At 37.9% G+C, this 27,918-nt stretch overlaps 1 protein-coding gene across 1 annotated transcript; it reads left to right on the top strand.

Annotated features, from left to right (window-relative positions):
* Positions 1-23,702, top strand: LOC121520062 (solute carrier family 25 member 36-A-like). Its single transcript, XM_041803296.1, has 7 exons — positions 1-427; positions 2,940-3,104; positions 6,365-6,442; positions 12,217-12,317; positions 18,607-18,673; positions 18,779-19,068; positions 20,702-23,702. Exons 1-7 carry the CDS (start codon positions 387-389, stop codon positions 20,893-20,895), a joined length of 936 nt encoding a protein of 311 aa, XP_041659230.1. The 5' UTR covers positions 1-386; the 3' UTR covers positions 20,896-23,702.
* Positions 23,703-27,918: the final 4,216 nt, after the last annotated feature.

Genomic DNA, 27,918 nt, shown 5'->3' with positions numbered 1-27,918 from the left:
CGTCCTCACTGCAGCGATGAAAGCGCTGGAATAAATCAAGACAAGCCCGTGGATGTGCTATAAAAACCGTGCATTTGAGCTGAGCGCTAACCCTGTGAACAGACAGCTCGGTGAGTTCGCATCTCTCAGGTAGTTTAGTCGAAGAAAAGAAGCTATCTCTGAGAAAGGTGAATCCTGAAGACGACTGAGGGGGATTGTCGGTCGGCCCACTGCGGTGTGAATCACTGGAGACTCGCCCCACCGCTGGTTGATCAACGACGTCGTTTGAGCATCGACGTGCACATCCTCACGAGGGCAGAAAGCAACGGGAAGGGACGGGAACCGAGCCCGTGGTCGATCCTCTGCCGCAGCCCCGAGGTGCGCTGCTTGGCAGAGCATGCTAAATAATGAGCCAAAGGGACACTCTGGTTCATTTGTTCGCTGGAGGGTGAGTAAAACGTGAAGACTTGAGAATACATACCATGAAGATATAAGTCATGAATTTCAATTTTCACAGTAAACAAGAAGAAAACAAACAACAAATGAGTAAAACAATCGCCGTCGTCTGTTTTTACTAGCTATCAACGGTCGTGTTTTAGACGGCGCGTGCACGTGCGAGAACCCTGTCAGTCGTGTGCACGTCAGTTGCATCAGTGTGCGCACTTCCTTTCAACTTTCAAAATATACCTTTTCAGATGTACAGTATCAGTATAAATATGACTCAGAAAATGTTCTTTAGGTTAAATGTAGCTTGAGATGTGAAACTTAAAATTATTGCTTAATTTACTTGTTAAATAGTTGAAATAATAATTTAAGTTTTATGTACTTTAAAATAAACCGCTTTTATTTGGAAGGCACGTTTATTTTAATTCCGGGCACTTTGCTGCTTGCTCTTGTTAACTTGACAAATTCCTGCAGCGGCCACAGCGAGGTAGTTGTTAAGAATAAAGCGATTTTTGAGATTAATTAAACGAAATTTTATGTATATATGCGTGCACATGGGGTCGACAGTAGAGTTGTCACATCATACGAATTGTATAAAAACAACCAAACGTATCGATTCCTGTCTTCACTCCATGCCAACATAAAGACAAAGTCAAAGGTACCCCTTAAGGGGAGATTTCGGTTTTTTTAATTACCAGAAGAAGCAGATGAATTCCTACTTAGTGTCTTACTGGTACTAATACGTTTGTGCATTTAGGGTATTAACACACCGTTATGATCTGTTCAGTAGCTTTTTGCCAGAGATGTGAAAAAGAAACTATTTTCTTTGGATCTAAGAAAAGAGTCAAAAATGACAGTCCTAGTGTAATTTCATAAGCCATATCATGTGCATACTTTATGTGATGACAATAACTGCTGACATCTCAGTTCCTCTTGATTTCAGTATTTAGAGATAAACATGAGTTTTCACACATTTTTGATAGCCTATTAAATATAGCAAACGAGCATCACCATGCAAATATTCACAGATTTTGATTTGTTCTTAATAAACTTATTTTCAGACTTTTAAAAAGGCTGAAAAGCAGGGGTCAACGAGTGTGACCCCCTCAGGTTTAATTGGTTACCCATACAGAAGGTGTTAACAATTTACATTTACAGAAGATAGGCTTAACATCTTATCAAAGAAAATGTTAACACCAATGTGAGGTTTAGCAGGTATAGTGTGTCTGTCCTCTGTGTAACAATTCTCTTCTGTTTTTCTGTATATGCGACCTATGCTTCTCATCTCTGCACAAAAAACAATTTACATTTAAACATGGTAATCTCATCACATCAAAACTCCTCTGTTATCACTCTTATTGAGTATTCAGAATTGAGGACAACACAAAGCACATCACTTTCTTAAGTAAACAAAATTAGATTTGGGTTCCTCATAAAACCTTAGCTGGTAGCCCCTGAAACCCTTGCTTCCTCTCACATCCATCGTTAGATGCATACACAGTGTAGAGCTCAAAGTAGGCCAAGGGTCACTGCTGCATGAATGTGGGTCGGTCTTTTGCAAGGTAAATATAGCTGGTGCTAGTCAAAAGAGACTGCCATGAGTGGAATTCACGACCATCAGCCAAGATGTCAGAGTGCTCCACAGCTAGTATTCACGTGGTTAATGACAACCATAGTCTTCACTTTCCAGTATTGTGACGGTTGATTGTGAAGCTTTGTTTATACAAGTCCTATTGTGAAATGCATTAGGGTGGTGACAGAGAGGATCAACAAACATGCACATGTGGCATGGTACCAAAAAATTCTCTAGATGACGCCCTGTTGCCTTGAGGTTAGAATATAAAAAAAGTGATTTGAACTATTATACTTAAATAGGTAATAGAATAGCCAGTACATTGTGTTGTCATAATGGGGGCAAAACTGATTGCAGATTACAGGTAATTTTCTGCATTTCTGCACAATGGTTGTTGTCAGAGTAGAGGTCCATGTTTAACCATGTTAATTTGTAATAGTTTTTTTTTTTTTAATGAAATTGGGTGCATCAAGGCTAACAGCAGGTGAATTATCATGACACCTCATTGTGCTCATCATCTAAGATAAAAGTCAGTGCTGGTCTTGTCACGTTCATGTGCCAGTGAACTGAATTCACACCCTAGTCATAAACTGTTGACTGACAGCTCACGCATTGCAGCGTCATGCATGTCACAATACTAGGTCATGGTTTATGGAAGGGTGCCTGCTCTAAATACACTTGAGATTCAGGAATAACAGATTGTGTTACCTGTGACTGCCAAGCTCAGAATTATTGTTTGGTGTTCGAGTAGAAAACCAGCAGAATAAATAGGTTAAATCAAGATGAAAATCAAATAACATTTCATTTTTATGGATAGTCTAAACATTATAAAAATACCTAAGCAAGTATTAAATTGCAGTATTAAATACAGTTGTTTTTTTCCTTGTAATCAATACCCTTTTCTGTCCCTTTCTTTTTCATCCCATTCCCTACCTCCCTCTAGATGTGGTGGCACAGTGGGCGCTATTTTGACTTGTCCTCTTGAAGTTGTGAAGACCAGACTGCAGTCCTCTTCCATTAGTCTGTACATCTCTGAAGTCCAGCTCAGCACCGTCAATGGAGCCAGTGTAGCCCGCGTCGCTCCACCAGGACCCCTACACTGTCTCAAGTAAGGAGAGCAAGTTACTCTAAAGAAATAGCAAACAATAATGTAGTATAATTTTATCATTTCTATAGATGTAGTGACTGTTACTCTGAATGTTGGAATGCCAGTATGGTGGGTAAGGAAAGGGCTGGCTCAAGGGTAAGCCTTAGGGTATGCTTACTATGTACAACTTTATAGCCAGTTTAAAGGGAACGTGAATGAAGGTAAACAGAAGCAAGTCTGAAGCACAAATCAGACATTGGCACATCTGAAAAAAAACCCAACAGAAATAGTGTCAGCCCACAAAAAATAGTTTTCTTGGGCTGCAGAAAAATAAGTCAGAGAAATGCGAACAAAATTTCTTAGTATTTCAGTTGTCTTTTGGCTCTTTATGAGCAAAAGGCATTGACTTACTATATGGAAATCTAAAGTTACCCCATGCTGACAATAAACAAGTTGTGTGTATTTCCTCCAGCTCTGTCTTTTCCTGTGAATTTGTTAGAGCTCTTTTTCTGCTGCTTTTGATAACAAAGCCTTAAGATGAGGATACCACTTATTTAACAAAATGGACCCTTACATTTTCAAGGGTATTTTAAGTTGCATCATATAATACTGAAATCTGTTCTGAATAAGAATAGATACTCACGCTGTTAAAATTTTCAGTCTATTGTAAAGCCTATAAAGCGCATAATTATCCTATTATCCAACTAGTGTGCTGTATGGGATAAAGAAAGGTGAAACCAGACATCTTACCACTGCAGACTGGAAAAATTATTTGTAGGATTGCTTGGAAGTTTCTGTTTCTGCAAAGTGCCGTATGTTTCTAGTTGTTAAAAAGCAGTGCGTTAGATATAAAGTCCAGTCTTAAATATGTTCTGCCTTTTTTGTTGTCTTTATCTAGTGATATTGATGCACACAAAAGAAAATGACACTCCTCAATTTGACCTTAAACCCTACCTGAGGTTCTGCAGACAAATAGTGCAAAGCCTACAACTAAAATTCTTTTAATAATCAAAATGGTGTGTGTCCTCTTGTCAATGGACATTGATTGGGCATTTAACAGAAAGATTGGAATGGGATAGTGTGGGATCATCTTACTCTGGTGTTTATTCAGGCTGATGCTGAAGGCAATAATTGTTAGTTGATGAAGGACAACAATGTTAACAATGTTTAAGTAAATATTCAACATTTGCTCTCAACCTCTAGCAGCCACTTTATTTTCACGCTTTCAGATGTATTGTACAAGGCTCAAGCTGCTTTTGGAAGAATTTTTGACTGCAAAACGTATAACTGCAAAATGCAAAGATTTTGTTATAAATTTGTAATGTTGCACAAACCTTTTCTTCAACAATTGACCTCAAGATGAAGTAATGCTTTAAACATGAAAGTCAGATTTGCCAAGGTATAAAGGGAAATGTTAATCTTGCATTCATCCACTTAAATGGAAGATCCTATCTGCCACTACAGCAGTCAACTACAATCATTTTTCTAACATTTGCTAGTCAAGAAAGCTGATTTGTTTCCACTAGCTGTTGCAATACTTTGGAATGTATTACTTGCCTGCCTTAACAAGGTCATTAACAATGCTGGCTTCTTGTTTTTTGTTGAAACACATTTCACGAAGGCTCTGTTTGGATTGCATTTAATCAGGGCATTGTTTTCAGCTCAACATGAGTCTTGTGCAGAATTTAACTGCTTCTCATTATTTTTGAGATACAAAACTTCTGCAAAAACTGCACACCAGTGTTACATGACACAGAGTGGAGCAGTGCAGAAGAGGGAACAGCTGTATGGTTAGGAAAGGGAAAAAAACCCTCACAAGTCAAAAGTAGGTCAACATGCAGTGGAGTGCGAGCATTGTCCTATTTTTGAGCAGAGTATGTGTCGAGTCATGATTTGTGGGTTGTGTGGGGAGCATTGTCCCAGCTAAAACCTTCATTTAAGAATTGCTTTGTATTCATTTAAAGGTGTGGGATAATGTAAATAGTTTTGTGAGAAGAAGCCGAAACCTCACAGTGAGACAAGGAATTCTCAACCAGCCCCCCCACAAGCTGGACAAAATGCAGCTACAGATCTGTTTAGAGAAATACCTCAGCTTGTCTGGTTAAAATTTGGGGAGTGTTCAAGTTCACAGAATGACACAGAAATGAAGACTTGAGAAGAATCACTTTTTCTTTTGCCTCTTTTTTCAATTTGAAATATTTAGCACGTCAGCTTTATTAACAACTTGCACTGTTGAAGGTTAACTTTGGGCCGTACCCAAAATGAATGAGGTTACTGGGTTAGTTTACAGACACGTGAACAATCTTTGAACCCCAATGACAACGGAAAATATACACGTGAGCCAAGATGATATCACCACTATAAACACCACCGGAGCGAGGACACCTGCCATTAAATATTTTTCAGGTCACTCGGTATCCCGACAGTGGCCCTATTTATAATGTCACACTGTATTGAGTTTCAGGTCAGGGCTTGTTGCCCAAAACTTCAGTTATCTAGTCCATCCCCAGAGGACTCAAAAATGTAGCTTCAAATAGAGATAGATGTTGGGCAATGGCATGCAGTTTCTGGGGTTTGACAGCAAGGCTTTTTACTATCCCCTTGGCACCTAAAACATTGATGTAAAGTATTAGCTAACCGTATTTGTTAGAATGCTGCATGGGAAGTATTCTCTGCACACAAGGGTCTGCAAAATGTGTGGAAAATTAATACAGAGGATTGTAACTTCACGCCTTTCTCCTTCTTCTTCTTCTTCTCCTTTTTCTTAGTCGTCATAGTGGTGTTCTAGTAATATTCTCATGTTTTTTGGAATAGATCTATTTTTTGTGTTTTGTGGCTATGCATGACAAAACTGATATTAAAGCTTGCAGCAGTTTTAGCACAGAGACAAGTTAGTGGTTTTCCACTGTTAGCAGGCAGTGTGCAGAGCTAAGCTATGAGGTGCTGATGCTAGCTCGATTATAAGTTTAAAGATAGTTTAATTGATATCCGTTTTTTCTCTCTACAGAAAAGCAAGCAACCACAGAATCAAAACTTTTTTTCTGTGAGAGTATTGCAAAAAATAGATTTATAAAATAAAAAAAATAATTACGATTAAAAAATTAAAAACTCACAAACACAACCAGGTGGATTTTTATGCAATTACCCTGTTGTTATAATAGTAGTAATAATAAAACTGAGTTCTTGTGAAACTGAGATCAAACCACACATCATCATTACTACATGGACTGTATACGTGTAAATTGAAGGAATTAAAAATGACTTTTAATCTCTGTTTACAGGTTGATTTTAGAGAGAGAGGGACCCCGCTCGCTCTTCAGAGGACTTGGACCTAACCTTGTGGGTGTAGCACCTTCCAGGTATGTTAAGCATCGCCTGAAGTATTCTGGTAGTGTTTCATATCTGTGTCTGCTGACCTAAACTTTTTGATGCATGAAGCAATACCACACGTGTATATTGAACAAAGCCAAAAGGAAGAAACACTCTCCTTAAATATCTGATAACCAGGACAGTAGAGTAGGTCAGCCAAATCTTTAATGCCCACAGTAAGACTTCAGAATGAACCACTGTTATCAGGGTTAGCTTGACTTGTTATCAGCGAAAACAATATTCTGCGTCATTTACCCTGTCTGGGAAGACATTTATGGAGGATTTGCATATGCTAGCTCTTCTAAGCTTTTTTTATTAAACTCTTATTCAGGGATTTTGTTGGCAGCAATAATTTGAAGTTGCTAATACTGACATGAATAGAGTTAAATCTTGAAGAAATTCAGTGGAAATCTGTTCCTCAATCCAAGAGGAAATGAGCAGGTTTCTGTGTCTTGGCTTGGTTCATTGGGGTTGTGTAACCGCCTGAGCTGAGTCAACTAGAGTCTGTATGAAACAGCAACAAACCAGCTGTGACAGTTGTCATGTGACTGTTGGTGTTAACACAATGGAGGTCCTATATAGAACCAGTTGTGTTTTGTCTAACCCCCCCCCAAGCCTGTTTAGGTTTCCCTAGCTACTGCTGCATCACATGACAATTGTCCACCTCTTATTATTGGTTCATTGTGGTCTCTGTCCCTCGATCTGACTCATCCATTGAACACTCTTATCTTCAGCCTCTCTTATAGCACGTGTTTAATTCTTTACCAACATTAATTGGAGATTGTCCCCAGCTCCTTCACTGTGCTGTCTGTCGGGCTCAGAGTCCTGGGTGAGAGGGGGTGCCCTTGAGTGCGTGCCTGTCCTGTGGGCTAGTTGTACAGCTGTGAAAATGGTGGCTTGTTTCCTGGTGGCAAAGCTATAGCAAGCTGTGCTGTAAGAAGATTGTATTACATAAGAGGAGAACCTGATGAACCCTATGCCCATGTATAATCTCTCTGCTAGGGATCCATTGGTTGGGAAAATCAGGGATTGTACAGATGTATGAAAAACAGCTAGTTCAGATTCCAGTGTTTTTTTTCTTTCATTTCTTTTAAAAACTCTAAATCTGAAATCAAAATGAGCAGCAGGAAAAATGTTGTAAAGATCTTTGCACACTGAGTCTGTTTTTTTTTTCATCTTAAATGTTCAATTTTCAGTGTTAAAAAAAAAAGATCTTGTGTTGTGTTGATCACATTTGCACTGTCTTCTATCTCTTCCTTTCAGAGCAGGTTTGAATTTTGAATGTAATTGTAATCTTACTACTATAATTTGAGAGCTGTCTATCTGTTTGTATGTCCTGCTTTGCAAACCTCCCTGTCATTCCAGTTGTCATTCATACCTCTCTGAGGACTTCTTGGATATACTGGTTTGAAACTGGAACCATGGCAAAATCATAATTATGTATAGATTTTTTTCTAAAATCTAAAAATGCTGTTTTTTGCTTCAGTTTCCTCCCCTTGCGTCCCCATCCACCAATACGGTTGAAGTGCTGATGTAGGGCGAGCTTATGGGGTCACTTCCTCTTTGTTTGGTTGCTCTGTTGTTGTGTTTCTCTAATCGTTGATCGAGTTACAGTTACATTTTTTACTCTTTCTACTTCTAATCACTACTGTTTTATAGCTGTTGTGCATTCAGGCATACATATAGTTAACAAGCCCCCTTGTGGTTTTGCTGCTTTTTTTCTTAGCCTCCTTTTCCTCTTTAACAACATAGCCTAGCTTAGCCTTGGCTTCTCTGTCTGCTTCTGCCTCTCCTGCTCGGTGGGCCAGATGTTCAGCTTTTTCCCAGTCCTCCTTCACCGATAAGAGGAAAAAAGGCAAAAAGTTACAGCTACATAGCACTGTTTAAAAGAGAAGAAATATGATTCAAATATGGACCATACAAACGTGTAACAACTGTTACTGTGTTTTTTAGTGTATACAGGTCTGTGTTTATTGATAGTATGGTTGCAACATATATAAAGGGTGAAGGATGCTAGCTTGACATGACCAGAAGTATAAAATATGTAAGGGCGTGGGCAGCTTTACATGAGATATGATCATTTAACACAGTTGATTAGTGCAAAATGTGCATATGAGGTGAGGAAGCCTTCAACAGTATTAAAGTAACAGTGAAATGATTTATTACTTTAAATCTGCATTCAGTTAATAAATGAAATTAGTAATTAGTATGGTAATAGATTAATTGGTGCCAACACGCATATGAGATGAGGCATTTTACCCCAGTAATTTAAATTACAGTTAGTATAATCTATTAGTGCAAGTGTGCATGTGGGATGAGGTATTTTACCACAGTAAGTGAAATTACAGTTAGTATAATCTATTAGTGCAAGTGTGCATGTGGGATGAGGTATTTTACCACAGTAAGTTAAATTACAGTTAGCAAAATCTATCAGTGCAAATGTGCATGTGAGATGAGGCATTTTATTGCAGTAATTTACTTTGCAGTGTGCAAGGTTTGAGTGTATGACAGAAAATAATAGACTCAGTGTGCAAAGATCGTAAGACTCCTGCACTACTTACATGCTATATCATGTTTGTCTGTAAAAACAAATCAGCTCAGCTTGTCAACAGGTGACTTCCTCTGCCCAGTAAAAATCCCCCACTCTTCATCAGCTGTTAGGTTTATTAGATGGCAGGATTAAATTGATGCAGCACAAAATATACACATCAGTACATGCTACAGTATTTGCTGAGCAATTGATGTCTGTTAACGGAGCCAGTATTGGCCAATATTGATACTTAATGGATTCATGCTTGCATCCATTTTTCCTGCTGTCTTTGGTGCTGCTAAAATTTAAATACTGGTGTTTTCCAGTATGAAAGGGTAGTTTATAATCAGCTAACTCTGGTAGGAAATAATCAGCTAACTCTGGTAGCATATTGAAATATATAAATGTAAGGAAAAGATTTTCAGGTTATTTGATAGATTTTTTTAAACTCTTTATTTGTGTTTTCTGTACAAGTACAACAAAGAACACACAAACATGAAAGAAACTCATGTAACAACAATAGTAGCAATTTTTAGGGAGCGCCCTCTTGTAGATTCTTACTTCAGCAGTCTTTACTTCGTAAATACCTTAAGCTATCCCCTTTTTTCTGAAACATAGTCCATTTACTCCAACCCTGATTGAGAGTCCTTAAATTGCCCCTCAAAGAATGGGTCATTTTCTTCATAGAGTAATTCTCTTCTACAAGCCATTGTGTTAAGCTTGGGGTTGGGGGATGGTTACTTCTACACCAATTTCTTGCAGTGGCCTTTTTACAGGCAAGTATAAAAATTTTAAAGAGATAAATATCTTTGTTTTGTATTTTATCCCTGGAAATCAGGCCAAGGTATAGAGTCTGTGGATCCTTAGGAATCTAGTAGCAAAAAATCTCAAGAGTTTGAATCCCAGTATCCCAGAATATTTTTAGTTTTACACTGAACCAAAATATATGAGAGTGACTGGCATTCCCCTGTCCACACTGTCTCCAACAATACTGGTGTGTATTAGATTATGTGTTTTTTTACTTGAGGTGTAACAAGGAATCGCATCGAGTTTTTCCACCCAAATTCCCTCCACCACGATTGTCACCAGAAATCTTTACTTCGGTATGTGATGCCAGAAAAATCATACTTGTACCTGTGCCTTCAACACTATGGTGACAAATGTTGAAGTACTAAACACCCAGTATTGGGTAATTTCTTTCTTTTAAAGAAGCAAAAGTTGGTGGTAAACTTTGTGTGCTGTTGAAATGTATAGTTATTTTAATTTTTGTACAGACACAATCAGTAAAATACTAGGCACTGGTTTGGTTCTGTTGGTGCAGTGGGCGCCTGTGTGCAGGGGCTGTGGTCTTTGGTTGCGGGATTGACTCCCGGTATCTACACTGTCTGGTGCAAATCTTCCCCAACTTTTTGTCACCAATTCCTGTTCCACTTTGGCTTGCCTATCCAAATACCCCAAAAAAAAAAAGAAAAAGAAAAAAAAACAGAATATGTACTATTATATGTGGCATTGATATATGCATATTTAGATATTAAAACATTTCAACAACCTTGGAAGGAAAATGTTTTATTGTTGCATGTGTGTTACAGGTCTCATTGAGCTTGAAATGAAGGGACATGAGATAAACACTTGGATACTAAATCCTATTTTTATTTGAGGATTAGGTGAGGTAAAGCTAATTGATTTGCAAAGAATTACAGTACTTTGGTAGTCATGTGCAGTACTTGCATCCTTGCTCTTTACTCAGAGCAGCCAATTTTATCAACTGGGCTGGAAAATCAAAATTTCTCTTGCAGAAATACATCCTCAAAGGCTTTCAAATTACTGTGGGTTGATTGGTTATAGTGGCATACATGTCTTAACATCTTGTCATAAACACAGCACAAGCTAAGGGTTTGAATTGCAACATGCACTATTTCCACTCCATTTAATCACATTCCAAATTGGGTAACATTTAAGCTCCTGAAGCAAAAAATTTATAGAATAACAACAGCTTTATTACTCGAACTACTAGAGATGGTTGGGGTTGCTGGGTGACAGCATCTGTCTCTCAAGTTATAATTAGTAAACGGTGCTCTTCCACTGGAAAGCTCTAAAAAAAAAAAAACCTTGTGCTAATAAGTGTTTGGTCCACTAGGCATGCTTCTAGCAGTCATTAGGAACACAGGAACATTTCACATGCATAGAGAACAGCCTGCTCCCAGCAGCACTCATTACATGATAGCATACATAAAACAACACAAAACATGCACAGCATTCATCTCTCCTCGACAGTGTGATGCTGATGTGCGTGCACTCGGCACAGACGGAGGGCAGGAAGGGAAGGTCAGTAGTTTAATTCCACTCAGCAGAATTGTAGACTAAATCCTGTGAGTTTAGTTAGTGAGGAGCTGATCGAGTCATGAGGGATAAATCTGCTACTAAAGTGTGCTGTGTGCTTGAGACACACACAGACACAAACACACTGATACACTTGCATGCATGCATGCACACACAGAGGCACAGATAACCTTTTAGTGGCCTGCTTTCAGCCTGCATATTAGCATAGCTCAGCTTTACTGCATGCCCTTATGTCGAGGGTTTAAAAAAATACTTATTACTGTTGGATTAATACAGGCTCAAATTTAATGAAGTTGAGATGCTACTCATTGTACATCAAATCTATTTATTCCAAAAACAAAATCTTAATTCTAAACATTTGATGCATTGTCTTCCTGATATTTTCAATCAAATGTGAGATTTTAAATTGTTTTACTGACATTCTTTTTTATTTACATTCCAAACAGTGTCCTAACGTTCCCTAAATTTAGGGTCTTACTGACCTTTATTGAAATAATGTTATCATACATATTGTCCGTGTTCTTGTATAGCGCACCAAACCCACAACACAATTTTATGATTTTTTAAATTTTAATCTTGAGTGTTCATACCATCTTTTAGTTTATGATCATTTAGCTCTAATGTGTTCATCCTAAAAAGCTCCTAATTCTCCTCCTCTGGTTAGTGGTGCTTTAGTTTATTATTCATCCGTCAACTTAACTGGTTTTGATGACTAATCATTGGTCAGAGGAAGGGTTTTTCGTTATTGTGATATGAGCAAAATAAACCAGTGAAATGTTTGTGTTTTGTCCTCTTAACTTGGATATTGGGATGTGTGCCCTTTTTTTTACTTTGCAACTTAATTGGTGACATGAATTTCTAACCAACCTCTCTTTATTTATGTGTTTGTCACAGGGCGATCTACTTTGCAGCCTATTCGACAGCCAAGGAGAAGCTGAATGGAGTGTTTGAGCCAGATTCGACCCAGGTGCACATGGTGTCTGCTGGGATGGCAGGTAATGCCGGCTCTTTCTCCCTTTCCCTTCTGTCTGTTTGTCTCAGTCTCTCGCTGACAGTCATACCTGTCACACTGTCTTTCTTTCTGTCTGCCTGAACAGTGTTTATCACTGGGTTCTCTTTAAAAAAAATCCAAAAAGGATTATCTAGTTTGTCTTATAAGACAGATTTTTTTGTCCTTTTTTGTTTATTTGTCACCATTTAAGATATCCCAAAGTTTCACTTCTCCCCCTCCCCTCCTTACTCCTCTTCCTTTCCATTTACATGTATAGAGTGATGGGATCTCATCAACATTTAAAAACTTTTGAATTATCAAAGAATGCTAAAGCTAACTTGTAGTACCTTTTTAAAAGAAGGTTTTTATTTATATTTCATGTGTATAAACTAATAATAAACTTAGGGGGTTGTTCAGAAAGCACAATTTGACTCTCAGGATCAAACTGACCTTGATGATTGTAGAAAAAACAGCCCTGCTTAGTTCGCTTTGAAACAAGAATTTAGAGATAACCTCGCTATGGTACAAGCAATGCTATTTCAAAAATTAAGTTAATATGAACTAATGAGTACATAATCGGCGTTTAAGAAATATTGGTTAATATGTGAAAGCATGCCAGTCACACATCATGTTCTCTTCTTGCTCTCTTTTTATGAGCACTCTCAGTATTGACAGGCATGTACTCTCATATTGCAGTTTCTTCACAGTGGCCTTTCAGCCCACATACCATAAAGAATATAAATCTTTATATCAACATTCAAAGACTTTTATGCTCTAAAACCGATGGAGTCACAGCTCTCATTTCATAAGCTAAAATGGTCCACTGATGGTGTTTACTTTTTGACTGTGCTGTACATATACTTGACACAGTTTGAAGAAAACAGGAAAACAACTTGGTCCTCAAAGTTTAGGTTGTGCTTTCCTCCTCTCTGAGCCCCTTTCTACCTCATGTCCTCCATTTGATTTCTCCTCTTCGCCCCATTTGTTCCCCTTGTTATGCTTTTATTTTGAGACCTCTCCAGAGGACTCTGTAAATGGTTTAACATCCCAGTTGTCACTTAAACAGTGTGGTCTGGGCCCCCTTCTTTGCTCTGTGTGTATAGAGGAGGGAGCACAGCCCCCAAAGGTCAACCGGGGCCCCTGGCACTCAGGCGGACACGTCAGGTAGCACCCCATTTCTTTACACTGGTATGATAAAAACCATGGTGATTTTTTTAATACTACAGTTGTTATTGGTTATTCATTTGTAATGATAATACCATTGATTATGGCAGTGTATGTTTGCTGCTGGTTTGTGGTTTTAGATTTTTTTTATTGCTAAGTCTTGACACAACCCTCCCTTCCCTTAGCCTGTTTTACACCTCAATCCACATAGTAAAGGTAAAACAGAGACATTTGCAACCAAATCATTTCTGTTGTCATCTCTGAAGAAATGCTAACCTTGTCATTGCTACAGAAGGTTGTAATCTATGTGGTACATTTTATCATTTGTCTTCATCCATCAGCACCATCAGTGGCTTTGTCATTTTCTTTTCAAAGAAAATCTGTATCAGTAGTGCCAGAACGTCTCTATCATCCACTTTACATTACTTTCTCTAATTAGATTTACTCAACTTGTTTTTCTTGTTCTTCAAACTGCTAAATACATTAATAGATAGTTAGACCCAAACTGTATATGGACAAGCAATAGACATGCCAACATGTAACTGGAGAAAGGCATGTTTACACACGTGACACTATTAAAAGAGCAGAATACAAATGTGTTTATATTTGAAATATGTATGTGTCTTACATTTCTCAAATGAAGCATCTAGCTATCTATATTCAAAGAGATAAGCACATTTCTTGTGGCTGAAAGCATCCAAATTTGACTTGTCTGTCTCTATAATTACTTCCAGTTCATGCAGTAACTTTGTGCAGTCACTGCCTCTGGTGGCCTTCCTTCTGGGAATTGTGGGCTTTCCTTCAATGGAGGGGAGGTGAACTCAGGCACTTATTTTCTCCTCTAGTGGTTAATCTAAAGCATGTTTGCCTCTACTGAATATAGGTCAAACTCCTCTGGAGGAATGGCACGAGTGTAACGTGCCTATAGAGGGCTCATTATGAACGGCATGCAGTAGCATGTGTGTAGATGCAGCTCTAAAGAGGTTCATCTTAAGGACATGTAAACCTGTTTGGGAAAAAAAATCAAGGACTAGTTAAAGAACTGGATATTTTATATGTGGCATTTTTATATTAACAACAGTTTAATTTGTGTTCTGTAGGGTTAAAACATAGCAGCTATTTGATAGCACATCATACTCCACAATCTGTAGAAACATTGGAAATTTGACATTTTTCAAATGTAATCAACATTAGCTAAAAAAAAAAAAAAAAAAACAATAGAAAAGATTCACCCATGAAGAGTTGCAGTTTAAAAGAGGTTGCTCCTGTCCTTTTTATGGCATTTAACTGACGACCAGTTTGGTCTTGAGCAATTTGGGCTTGTGAGGTTGTTCCACCTTGTTGATTTAACTCACTTTATTATCACGCCATTTTTACATCATTACATATTCATAAGACAGTATCATTTCATCTCCATTGTCTGGAGTCTTGTGTCTGTTATCCAAAACGACAAGGTTAGCATTTCCCCTTGCTTCTATGTTTTTTGCCTTAGCTCAGTAAGAATATTTTTTTTTAAATCTCTGAAATCTGTGGATTATAAATTGATAATGGCACACTTATTGTCAAGAAGACCTTTTAATTTTGTTTATCTACCTTGTTATTTGTACTAAAACTCACTCTAGTGAGAGGGTACAACAGTTATTGATTGGGCTGGTTTCTATTCAGCCAACATTTACTTTATTCAAGTTGATTATATAACTCGAAGGAGGGATAAATTGGAATAAATTCATGGCTGTAGAAATGTTTAAATTAAATTCAGCATTTCAAATTCAAGGGGGTGGGTTAAGGGTTGGGATAAGAGTTGGGGAAAGATGGAGGAGGGGGTCAACCCTTCACCTCCCATCTTTCCTCCACCTACCAGTGTAGCACGGTGGGTTGGTGTGGGTGGTTTTTGGGGTTTGGGTTGGATGTGACTGCTGCTTGTGTGTGACTGTGGTACAGAAAAGCCTGTGTCTATTTTAGGGCTTTACTGTAAAGCTTTCACCCCTGCGTGATTGGGTGGGAGACCCCCGCCATCTGAGCCCCCCATATCTGCAGGCTACTAGCTGCAGCGGGGAGGAGCTGGAGGAGCTTTGCCCCTCCCTCGTGAGTACACGCCATAGACACTACTTCCTTTTACTTCCTCTTTTTGTCCTTCTCTCCTTCTTTTCAACAGACCTGTGTCATCCTTTCTTCTTCACGCAGTTGCCTTAATGTAGGGCTGTGTTGCATTTATCTCCTAGATGTGACACAGAGACTTGTCCTCATCTTAGTGTTCACTGCAAATGGCCATGTCTTATTCCTCTTTCTCATCTTTAGTATCAGAAAATTTTAAAAGCACTTTCTCATGTCATAATGATACATTTTTAAAATGTCTCATTACACCCAAAATATTAAACTTTACATTTATTCATATGTCATCATATATTGTCTTGTGTTTCTGACACATAATGTTAAAAACATTCATTTATAAATACTGCTCTAAAATAGCAAGCACACACTCTTGTCTGCTTTGCACATAATTCTGTGCTGAACCCATTACTGACTGAATATAGTTTATGATTAACTTTAGGTTTATAAAACAAATGGACATGCATATAATGTATAGAGATGCACCAATTGTAAAAATCAGGGCAGATGCCAATACCGATGTTTGAAATTGCTAGGCTATGGCTGATGTTTTCTAGTTTCTTTTTTTAGTGTATAAAACTCCAACAATAATGACATTTTGTCTCATGTTTGACCACGAGTGTATATCAGATCCCATCTGCCTCCTGGTAATGAATCTTTTCTCTGAATCAGCTGTTGGGTGTACTAAATGCAAAAAACATCTACTACTGACATTGGTTCTTTCCCACCTTACTGCAGATGGACCATGTTTGTCAAAATAGCTATATATTGTAGGGCCTGAGCAATATGGATTTTGGGGGCCATACTGATACTAATATTAGGGAATAAAAAATTCTGATAGCTGATATATTGGCCAAAAAAATTAATACATAAAATTCTTTGATTAATTAATGAATTTGAAAAATGCTCCCTTTAATATACCTCAAACTTGTTGCAAAGATATAAATTAAAGGCAGAAAATTTTTACTATTTTCAAAAACTTTTACTGTCAAAATAACAACTATCATGAACAAAATGCTGTGCAAAAATGCAGTAACCTCTGGAAAATAGAGATGTTATTGATTTGCATTACATTACACAGATGTGCCCAAAGAAGTGGTCAGTGAGTGTATTTACAGCTGACAAATTTATATACATGTGTTTTAAAAAAATGTTCTTACATATATTATTATCTGTAGTAGTGGATGTACTTTCATAAGTCACTGGTAAAACACGATTTGAAATGCGCCTCTCTGATGCTGTCTAAATTTACTCCTATTTCTTTCTAAACCTTGAAGCCATTATGAATCAAACTCAGACCAGAACACCCCCACCCCACCCCCCACCACTGGTTGTAACTCTTTAATTGCTCTGATCTTATCTAGCAGCATGCAGCTGACCGTAATATTACTGTGAGATATTACACTGTTATGTTCACTGTGTCATTACTGACCTGGCTAAAGTTTAAAGCCAACTAATGTTGAGCTAGGTTATCCTAACTTTAGCTTGCTAAAGATAAACATGAATGACACAAGTAGGCATGTCACAACTCATGGACAAGTGGGTTAATGAAAGACTCAGTGTTCAAAGACCTTTACTGTTAATTCCTGAAACTAGGAACCACTGAGGAACCGTGCTTTTCAAAAAATTTGATGCTCAGCTAAGCTGCTCTGAGCTCTGGTCTCTCTGCTGTAAAGAGGTAAATATGGAGCGTGTGACATGAAAATTTTTTGGCGGGTTACCAATTATTTTTGATGGGCTGATTAAATCAGCCAGCAGTTTAATCGGTCGGGCCCTTATATATTGGCTTATACAGATGTTGAAAAGATATATAATATCACCCACCAATACATCTGCTGTTGATCCTGCTTCGGTGACTTTACTCTTAAGTCCTGCTGAATAATCTTTTTGTTTCTGCTGTAGTCCTTCTTGTGTGGGCTAGTATTCAAGTGCAGGAAAACTGAAAGTTTTTCTTAATTATTCTGATAACAAGCATGAAATACTTCCTTAAAAATTTGACATCTCTTAAGCTTAGCCTTTTTAAGAAACCATGTACTGTAACCCCAGTAACCATTCTTTTTCATCCTAAATATGTGCATCACCAAAGGGCCCTTGAAATAGAAAAAAGTAGGATTGCACATTGGCTAGCTCACTTTTGAGGACACTTGTGAGGGTATGAACAATATTCAAAATATTGAAAATTCCCCATGATCTATGTTTTTTCTTTTATCAGACCAATTGTGTGTCTGTAATAGCTAACAAGTCTGAAGCTCACAAATGTTTTTGTCACAGAATAAACATAAAATATTACACAGAGAATTTAAGTTATTTACTGATCAAAAAAGTTTTAATCAATAAAACAACGATGAGAGAAATTAAGAGCAATGTTTAAAAATCAAACCACCTGTGTTGTTGAACAGCCAATTTTGCTTGATTTTCAAACAAATTAAATGTGTGATTTCTTTTAAATAAAACAACCTCTCTATATACTCTTTAAGATGAGCTCATGCGTTAAGTGTTTTTGAGATGTGTAAGAAATAAAGACATCTCATTAGCATTTTTAAGAAATAGATCAGACTGCACTTTTACAACAATGTGCCACAGTCAGGCCTGAGATTGATCAGCTGCCACTGTTAACATTTACATATCATTTTAAGATGCTAGATAAATCTAATAACAGCTGTTGTTCTCATGCACCCTGCTGTTAGTGAAATTACTTTATTTCAAGAACAGAACTGCTGTTTTATTCACAAGTGTAGAATTTCACATCAAGAGGATCAGAAATGTGCCTCATTTTTTTGTCTGGTCTCAAGAAATGATTAACTGTAACTGATTACTTTAAATGACTTGATTTTAATTCTTCTGCACAATAATTTTCTTTAATTGTCTTAAAATAGTCAAATAACCCATTGATGTGAGTTGATCCTGTTTAGTGAACTGCTTCCTCACTGTTCTTGTACTGTATAGTATATCTGATTAGATTGTGTTCTTAAAAATGTCTCTACTTCTGTCTGAACCTCTGACGTCTTCTCAATTTCCAGGGTTCACCGCCATCACAGCCACCAACCCCATCTGGCTGATCAAGACCCGCCTGCAGCTGGAAACCAGGTGAGGAACCTTAAACCTTTTGTCTGAAGTTTTAAAGGATTACATTGATGAGTATGAAAAGCATAGTGAGTAGAAATTTGATTAAAATTTTCCTTGTAATTACAGGAAAAGGGGTGAGCGGCGAATGAATGCATTTGAGTGCATACAGCGGGTGTACCAGATGGATGGCCTTCGAGGTTTCTACAGGGGCATGTCCGCCTCATACGCTGGTATCTCTGAGACCGTCATCCACTTTGTCATCTATGAGAGCATCAAACGAAAACTGATGGAGGCCAAAGCCCATGCCAGCATGGACGAGGACGAGGAATCTGTCAAAGACGCTTCGGACTTTGTGGGCATGATGCTCGCAGCAGCCACCTCTAAGACCTGTGCCACCTCCCTCGCCTACCCTCATGGTAAGTTTCTTCCATCAATAAGGCTAATAAGTCAAAATCAAACACATGAAAAACAAACGTCTATTTTCATTTTAGGATTTTTATCAATGCATTATCTGATTATGACATGAAGATGCAAGAATGTTTGTAATAAGGAACATTGTCAAGAGTGATTTTTATGCATTTTTTGAGTTGAATGCATTTTTTTTTTAAGAACCCATTCACATTTTAAACTCATTGCACCTTAGTTTTCTTGCTAACTATGTAGCTCACTAGCTAGATGGATAAACCCTTAACCTGCTGTAACATAAATAGTTGTGAAGTATGGACCCACAGCCTGCAACCAATTTGCTTCAAGTCAAGTTGGTCACTTGTTTTTAATTGAGGAGTCTTCTCATCAAACCAGGCCTTCTACTGTTTTCTTTGAATACAGAATAATGGCCCAATGTGTCACAGCTTCTTGTAACACCCCACCTCACTCCATTCGCTCTAAAGAAGTCAGAAGCACATCGATATCTCTGTACAGCCATGAAGATTCAGAATTTTGTTTGAATGATGCCAAAGATGTTGCTCTCTGTATACGCAACATGCCTTTTCCTTCTGCCCTCTCCCACAGCCTGTATCCTCTGACTGTTTGAGTCACTGGTCGGCAAATTTGTGGTTCTCCTTTACATGCAGAATTGCAGAATGATAACTGCTTCTCATTCCTGCACAAATACTGATACATATAAAATTACCTAAATAAAAAAATAATATAGAAAATACAGAGAGCAGAGTCACTGTAGACACTTCTTCTGGTTTATTAGTGACAACTCTTAGTAAATATTTGATTTTAGGTAAGCCTTATACATTTTTTAGGAAAACGTACATGTGTTGCCTTTTATTTCTAGAAACGATATGTCAAATTTTAGTATGTTCACTGTTCAGTGGCCCTTGTGCAGGTTAGACATTCAAAAAAATTAAACTGAACTCACCAGTGTTGGGTAACAAGAAGTTCATTTTTGTTGCAGTGATACTGAAATAGATCTTTATATTTTTTTTGATTTTGACTAGTAACATATTTAGATTCAAGATTCTGGTATGGACTAAGTTAAAGTTTCTTGAATAACATTACCTGCGTTTACCTGTGTATTAAATGACCATCCTAAACTGCGAAAGCAGGGTGCATCGGCAGCAGGCATCTGCAGAAAATGTTAAAAATTAAGGCATAAGAGGATTCAGTTTTTATATGAGACACCACAACTCAATCAGTTAATTTACTGTAGGGACCTACCAGCAGACATCTCTCACTATGCAATGGCAACAGTCATTAAAAAAGTTTTTGCAGGTATACTTCCAGTAGTGATGAATAAACCTTGGCGATCCACCTTAGTGTTATCTACATGCAGATTTTACAGCAAGTTAGTTACTTAGCAACAGTTAAGGTACCTTGTGTTTGGCACATATGGATTAATTTGTAGACATACTGTAGAATCAGAGAAACCGGCAGATTAAGGGACAGATAGTTTACTAAACTATGCATCGCTACAAGGCATTTGTCACTTATCTAACATGAGAGTAAATTAAGGCCTTAGAAGCTAGATGAGACTAACAGATAGTTGCCACATAGCTTTTATTAACCTATTTGATTTCTTCCTCTCTTCTTAATTTGCAGAAGTGATTCGTACACGGCTACGAGAAGAAGGCAGCAAGTATCGCTCCTTTTTCCAAACTTTGCTGGCAGTCCCCAGGGAGGAGGGATACGGGGCGCTGTACCGCGGCCTCACCACCCATCTCGTCAGACAGATCCCCAACACGGCCATCATGATGTGCACCTATGAGGTGGTGGTCTACCTGCTGGGCCGTTAGGTCTGTCCCTCTCCTGTTTGATAAAGAAAGACTTTCAGCAGATGACTGAGAAGGAGTTCCTTTTGATGACAAAGATTGGGGACAATTATCCAAATGAAGACCAAAGGAAAACCGAAGAAACTCAAGGGGACCAGAAGAAAAGAGGACGCCACTGGTCATTACCATTTTAGCATCATCACCTCCAGCTCCCTTTATCAGATTGCTGTAGCAGGTGGAGGGCGCTGCAGTTTACAGGAGAGATGAGAAAGAAGGCACTGACAGGAGAGACACAGAAAGTTGGGACAGTGAAGACAGAAATTTTGAGCACAATTCAGTGGCCTTATCAGAGAGATTTAAGTTGCATCCTTTTTTAACAGAGGTTGAAAAGTTGCCTTTTTCACTCAGATGTAGATGATGATTTGAAAGGGGAATGCTTGGAGATCGCTTAATTAGGGAAGAAATAAAAATATATAGGTCAATTTTGTTAATCCAAGTACCTCTAGGTCACACTGTTGGATGAGTTAATGAAGGCTGAAGAATGTTTTAAAGTAGAATGTCTGTAGGAAGTTTGAATTGCAATCTAAGACATCAACATGTTTCATTTGAACCCTCAATCTTTGCACTGCAGAAGTATCTTCAAGCATTCCCCTCTAAACACTGCAGTTAACCCTCTGGATGGCCAGAAGTTCACGCAGCTTTGAGCTGGCTGTCCAAACACACAAAAAGACAAAACTGAGGTAAAAACAAGCCACATAAACTACCTAACAAGTTGATGGGCCGACTTGTATTCAGTGTTTTAACCGTCTAAAACCCTATGCCTGGCTGTGACTTGCTTTAGCTGAAGTTGGCCTTCAGTGTTAGCAGTTGCTCTCATAAACAAGGCCAGCGTTTGCCTGCTAGTCACTGCTCAGGACTTCAAAGTTTTTTGTGAAAACATTAGACCAACATGTTTTTTTTTTTGTTTGTTTTTTTTTGAGATGTGAAGGGTGTGATTGTCCAAAAAGGTACCAAGAATAAGTATCTTCTTTTGGAGTGCCACTACTTGAATATAATGTGATGCAGTGGGAGGATGCTGATGGAATTTCATCATCGGCTCATAACCTTTTTTTTTTTTTTTTTTTTTTTTTGCGTGTGTGTGAGAGTGTATGTCAAACATGTTGATCTCTTTAACTGTGATGGCCAATGTCCAGGAATGTTTGCTTTTGTGTGTCTGCAGTCATGTGATCCTACATGTATAATTCATATCTACTCCAGATTTCCCTCCGCTAACGATGAATCTTTAAAGAGGCTGCGGTTTGTGAGTGTGGAAAAGCTCCCTGCAGCTTTCATTCCTCACTCTCTTGACTGTCCTTTTCTTCCAGTGGCTTCCATCGACCTGATAACATGCACTTTTGTGGCCTTTTTGGGGCTTGTGCTTTGCATTTTACTGTGTGGACAGTTTGAACTTGTAAATTGTAAAAGAAAAACAAAAGTATTACTGTATATCAAAATGGTATTTTGCGCAAACTGTTCATAAAGCTGATATATTGTACAGTTTAGAGTTCTCTGTAGTCCTGAAGGATGTCTGTGTGTGTAAATAATATAGATACTGTGTATGCATATCGCTTCTTTTTTTGGTTTGTTGTTTTTTTTAGGCCCATTTATCATCATGCTGTAGTTTGCGTCTGCAATTTTTCCTTTTTGTGCAATTTGACATCATTTTGACATGACTGTTGACATGACGTTTTTGTTTTGATCCAGTATAACTTGGTATGTGTGTGTGTGTGTGTGTGTGCATTTTTTTTGTATGTTGCTATAAGCTGTCATGCAGTCATTTGTGCATTCATGAAAGCTTTCAAATGCTGCAGGACAAATTTATTTTGCCTTGGAGCATTTGTAAGTCATATTATGGCTTTGTGAAGTTTGAATGTTTTTGTCATTACTATTGTTTACATTGGTTCTCAAAATATCAAATGAAAGTATTTTTAATGTGAGTTCAAGAACTGGAATCATCTTTCTACAACACTTTTGCAAGCTAGACAGCAAGCTGGGTCTGTTTAAATTTAAATAATTGAGCATTTGCTAACTGATCTGTTACCGAGGAGGGTTGTTTTAAAGAAGTAGTTCCGCTTTGTTGCAGTTTTCAAATTTTCATAAAAGATGCATATTAATTTTGGAAAAACTTAAACATGTGCAACTTTGCATCCAGGCACCTTATTTTATTTTCCATTTGACTAGTAATGCAGCATGTAACACTGAATAGTCTGTGTAACAAAAGTGGCCCTTATTCTGCATACTCAGACCCAGCTACTGTCATGTCTCACATGGGGATAGAAAAGAGATTTTTCACAGTTTCACTGTTTAAAACAGTTTATTATTTCACTGATTAAGATATTTCTGGTGGGTTCAAGTGCGATGATGTTCTTAAACACTCATTTTTCCCCTTGTTGCATTTAAAAGGCACATTAAGCCTTGTGTTGTATCTTTTTAATGGTTATTGATCTACATTACTAGCACTGATTTGCTGTTGGTGCTTCAAAAGAATTAGCTGACTCAATTTAACGTCCGTGTATAACACTAATAGCTTTGTGTCTTTGCCTTCATTTTAGTTACCCTTGAGGTTGAAATAACAAAAAGTGACATCATCAGACAACTGGACAAAACAGTACAAACTTGATCCACTACCTTTTATTTCAGTGTCTGTATGCAATTCAGCATTTGAACCTGTAAGCTTGGGTTGGATGCAGCCTCAAGCAGGGAGAATGAAACCTGGGAGATTGTTTGATTGCCAGCTCAATTGTCTGTATTTTTTTGTTTTTTTTTTTAAACAAAGTTAATAAAAATCTACTTGTGACTAAAAATTTCAGCCCTTTTACATTTATTTTTGTGTTTTGTTTGAACCTGTTTTTGTTTATCACCCCGAGGTTTAAAAAGTAGAAACTAGTCCAGATTAGAATAAAGGAAAAACAGCAATCAAAACTATGGCTGCAACCAGCGCAAAAGGGCCCTAGCACCCTGGTGCATGTTGGGATTTGTTACAGCTGTGGGTGTCAAGTAATAATTGGGTGTTATCAACCCATGCTGTGTGCGGCAGCATAGCGGAGACCACGTAAATCCTCCCAGGACTGTAATTGATTCAACAATAAAGGCGATTGCACTTTGTATATGATGTAACACTGGCCTTCAACAGTAGGGGGCAGTATGACAAAGCAAGATTGTAAAATAGAGATGCTTACATGCCAGTGACTGTGATCCCGTAAAATTAAAAGATGATGGGACATTTTATGTTAGGTGTGTTACTTGCTCCTTACAGTAGGTGGTGCTACAGCAAAACTTAAATGTTGATGTTTGAAAGTTTAGAAGGGCAGGCCTTGATCATACAAGTGAGATTTGAAACAAATCAACTGTTATAAATGAGAGTTGCACTGACTTCCTGTGAAATTGGCAACACATCGAGCTGCTTGCCATCAGCAGTGAGGCATCCTTCAATGAAACATGTCAGTGCCGTGGACAAATATTGAAGACATCAAATCAAAACCTGAGCCTGATCATTTCAACAGAGTAAGAGGGATTAATAAATTGCATTTGTTTCACTTCCTGTTCACAATATAGGACGCTTTGAAGAATGGTTTGTAAGTAAGCGTGTTTATTGTCATGCTGTTGGCTAGACAGAAAATTTTGAATACAGAATAATCTTTCCAAAAGATATGACAGGTTAATGTCATGTAGTACCATAAAAAAACTTATTTTGAAACTAAGGTGAAGCTGGTATACTTCCTGTTGGGGTTTTGGTATGGGTCCAAGGGGCTTTTTTGTATAGGTCTCCAATAAATAGGTTTAGAAACATGAGCGTCCTTTTAAACAAGATGTGTGGAGTTTATATAGCAAGAGGTTCAAACACCTACCTACTGCTGCCGCCAGGTGGAGCCAAACATCCGTTTACAGAATTTAACGAAGCACAAATTAATATTTCTGGATTCCCCTATACCTGTGTCCATGGGACTAAATAGCACTCATTAAAATGACTGATTATTAAAAACAGCTTATTCGATAGGATAGCACAAAGAAACTCAAATATCTGCATCCTGTTACAGACCAATAAAAGTATTGATTGGACTCTAATGCACACATCATACCTGCAGCAGATTCAGTTAATGGATGTGGGCTGACTAAAATTAAAATAATCCATCATCTGACACGTCGTAGAGGTAACATGTTTGATAAATGTTCAGAAGTCATTAGTTTGTAATGATTATGTAGTTCTGCTGTAGGGGCTGTTAAGCTCAAACTGCGCACATCGCCCACATTGACCTTGTTACAACTAGATATATTAATCCAACCCAACCCACTTAATTCATTCTGAATTTCACATAATTGCTTCTGATCATGTATACCCACATTTTTGTGTATTTTGATTGACTTCCACTTGATACCTACTTGCCATGTTCTCTGGTAGATAATCTGTTTAGTATCTTAATCTAAGATGTTGAGAAAAGGGAACAAGGCATGGAGGTAATGATGCCTTCAAAGACGGTCGGAAACCAAGGATAGACTTCAGCATCCGACTAAAAACGCACTAAAATAGAGGGAGACTTGCTTTACTAATGTAGTGAGATAGTTTCATCTTGCTGGGAAAGAAATAAAAACACGTCTGGTATATTCCAAACATAATATCAGCAGTAAATACAACACAACAAGGAAGTGCAAGATTTTCTGTCAGAAATTAAATTTGCTTTAAGCTGAACTTTAATTCAAAACTCTGTGACTAATGTACTGAAAGATGTTAGAAAAAGACAGTTTTTGCAGATAGAAACTAGTTATGAGAAATGAAAAACAAAAATGAAAGTTGTTATAAGAAAAGTTTCTGTAGAGAAACAGAAATAGTTTGTTTCTCTTTGAGAAGTTTAGTTGTTGACACGTGAAGCATGATCATAAGTTAAGGCAAAGACAGAGTTTGTATGATTGGTTGAAATTCTGTCAATAAATGTTTTTCTGCATTCACATTCTCATTAAAGACCATCATTCTTTCTAAATCAGATCTTTACTGCTGATCAACTACATTTGTACAAGGGCCAGCACGGCGGCGCAGTGTTTAGCGCTGTTGCCTCACAGCAAGAAGGTGGCTGGTTCGCTTCCCAAACAGGGCCTTTCTGTGTGGAGTTTGCATGTTCTCCCTGTGCTCGCGTGGGTTCTCTCCGGGTACTCTGGCTACCTCCCACCACCAAAAACATGCTCATTAGGTTAATTGATCACTCTAAATTTGCCATAGGCGTGAATGTGAGCATGCCTGGTTGTCTGTCTCTATATGTCAGCCCTGCAATTGACTGGCAACCAGTCCAGGGTGCACCCTGCCTCTCGCCCAATGACAGCTGGGATAGGCTCCAGCCCACACCCGACCCGGAACGGAATAAGGGGTATAGAAAATGGATGGATGGATCTCAGATGGTATATTTCTCTATTTTGCTATATCAAGACTTGTTTTCTTGTGAAAAGTTCATTGAAGTTTTTTTTAGATGTTGAGAGATTAGTTTGTAAAGCAGTGTTGTTATCTTGAGATAATGGTGGCTACAGGCAAAACCTCCTAGCTCCATTTTTCATGGTTTTAATTGTTTTCATAAATCAGTGCTATCAATTATCCTTTATATCTGTAAGTGGGTTTTACATGTTTTAAAACAATAAAAAATGTCAAGCATAATGCTATGACCATTCAGTGTTAAATTGTTTGAAAAATACAGGTTTTTTGTTGTTGTTGTTGTTTTTTTTCTAACAGGGGCTCCTGGCAACCTGACTATTTGCCTGGACAGTTCTCTAGGCCGTTCTTACATGCCACGTGCTGACTCTGCCCTAAAGGTGTGGACTTTGTCTGTTTTCCCATGCCCCCTTTGATATGCAAGGACACCCAGAGCATGACCTGGGTTGTGTCGATTCCCCTTCCCGCATGATGGTGCCCCCGGGTGAACTTACTCACTATTACACTCATTACTGCAGCCTCAAGTTTTGGCCCAAGCATGCCTGAAAGTTCAGCAGAGTACAGTATGTTGCATAGGGCTGCACAGTGGCGCAGTGGTTAGCGCTGTTACCCCACAGCGAGATGGTTTCTGGTTCAAGTCCCCAATCAGGCAGAGCCTTTCTGTTTGGTGTCTGTTCATGGTGGGTTATAATACATCGTCTTTGGTTGATTGGTGACTCCAAATTGCCCATATATGTGAGTGTGACTGCTTGTTGATCTTGTTGGTCAAACTCTACACTCACAGGCTTTAAGTTTAAATCTTACTAAGTGTGTGAGTGTTTGGTGCTGTCCCACAGTGTAATCATCATGTGTATGAGGACTCCAGCATTTATAAACTGTCAGTCTGTTTCTGCAAAGTTTTCTTTAGAAGTTTCTAGCGGGACTGCACAGTTCATTGCAAGCTTGGCTACTAGAAGAACATGATCATCCTGCCAGCTTCCCTCCCCTAAATGTAAATAAACATTGGCCATATTAAAGCAGTATTGAATTAGATCAGAAAGACAGAAAGACTTAGTAAAATTTGCTAGTTTATTATTATTGTGGTTATGTGGAGTCACTTGGATTTTCAGCTAAATATTCATATATATAAAGCATCATGTTTTTTTTTTGTTATTTTTGTTTTTATAATGTGCTCCAATATACTATAATGAAGATATACAAATACACAGGGCAGGCTTTTTTCTTATTATTCAAAGACACATCTTGCTTTCAGGTCATGTGATATAATGATAGTACATCCCATTACTTACTTTTTATACAATTTTAAGTCTTCATGTACTCACCCCTGTCATAAAAGCCCCCCCCCCCCAAAAAAAAAACAAACAAAAAACAAAAACAAAATATTATTAAGAGGATAACAAATTTAATTAAACAGAAGATAAGTTAAAGTACCATCACATGGAGTAGGATATTATGCATGTTTAATTTATAGTAATTTAAGAAAATAAAAGTTAATTCATAAAATTGTAAAACCACTGTACAAACACTGACTGATTGATTGGCCATTTTTTTCTTGAGGTTAAGATTATCACTATTTTTAGAGGTAGTATTCAACC

This window comes from Cheilinus undulatus, linkage group 13 (genome assembly GCF_018320785.1).
Source record: "Cheilinus undulatus linkage group 13, ASM1832078v1, whole genome shotgun sequence".
In the NCBI taxonomy this organism is placed as follows: Eukaryota; Metazoa; Chordata; class Actinopteri; order Labriformes; family Labridae; genus Cheilinus; species Cheilinus undulatus.
Note: the sequence above shows the minus strand (reverse complement) of the source record. Positions and strands in the feature narration are given on the sequence as shown.

Coding starts and splice junctions, on each gene's coding strand:
- LOC121520062 (XM_041803296.1), top strand. CDS start 387: ATGAGCCAAAGGGACACTCTGGTTCATTTGTTCGCTGGAGG. Junction 428..2,939: donor GTTCATTTGTTCGCTGGAGG/GTGAGTAAAACG, acceptor ACCTCCCTCTAG/ATGTGGTGGCACAGTGGGCG. Junction 6,443..12,216: donor GTGGGTGTAGCACCTTCCAG/GTATGTTAAGCA, acceptor TGTTTGTCACAG/GGCGATCTACTTTGCAGCCT.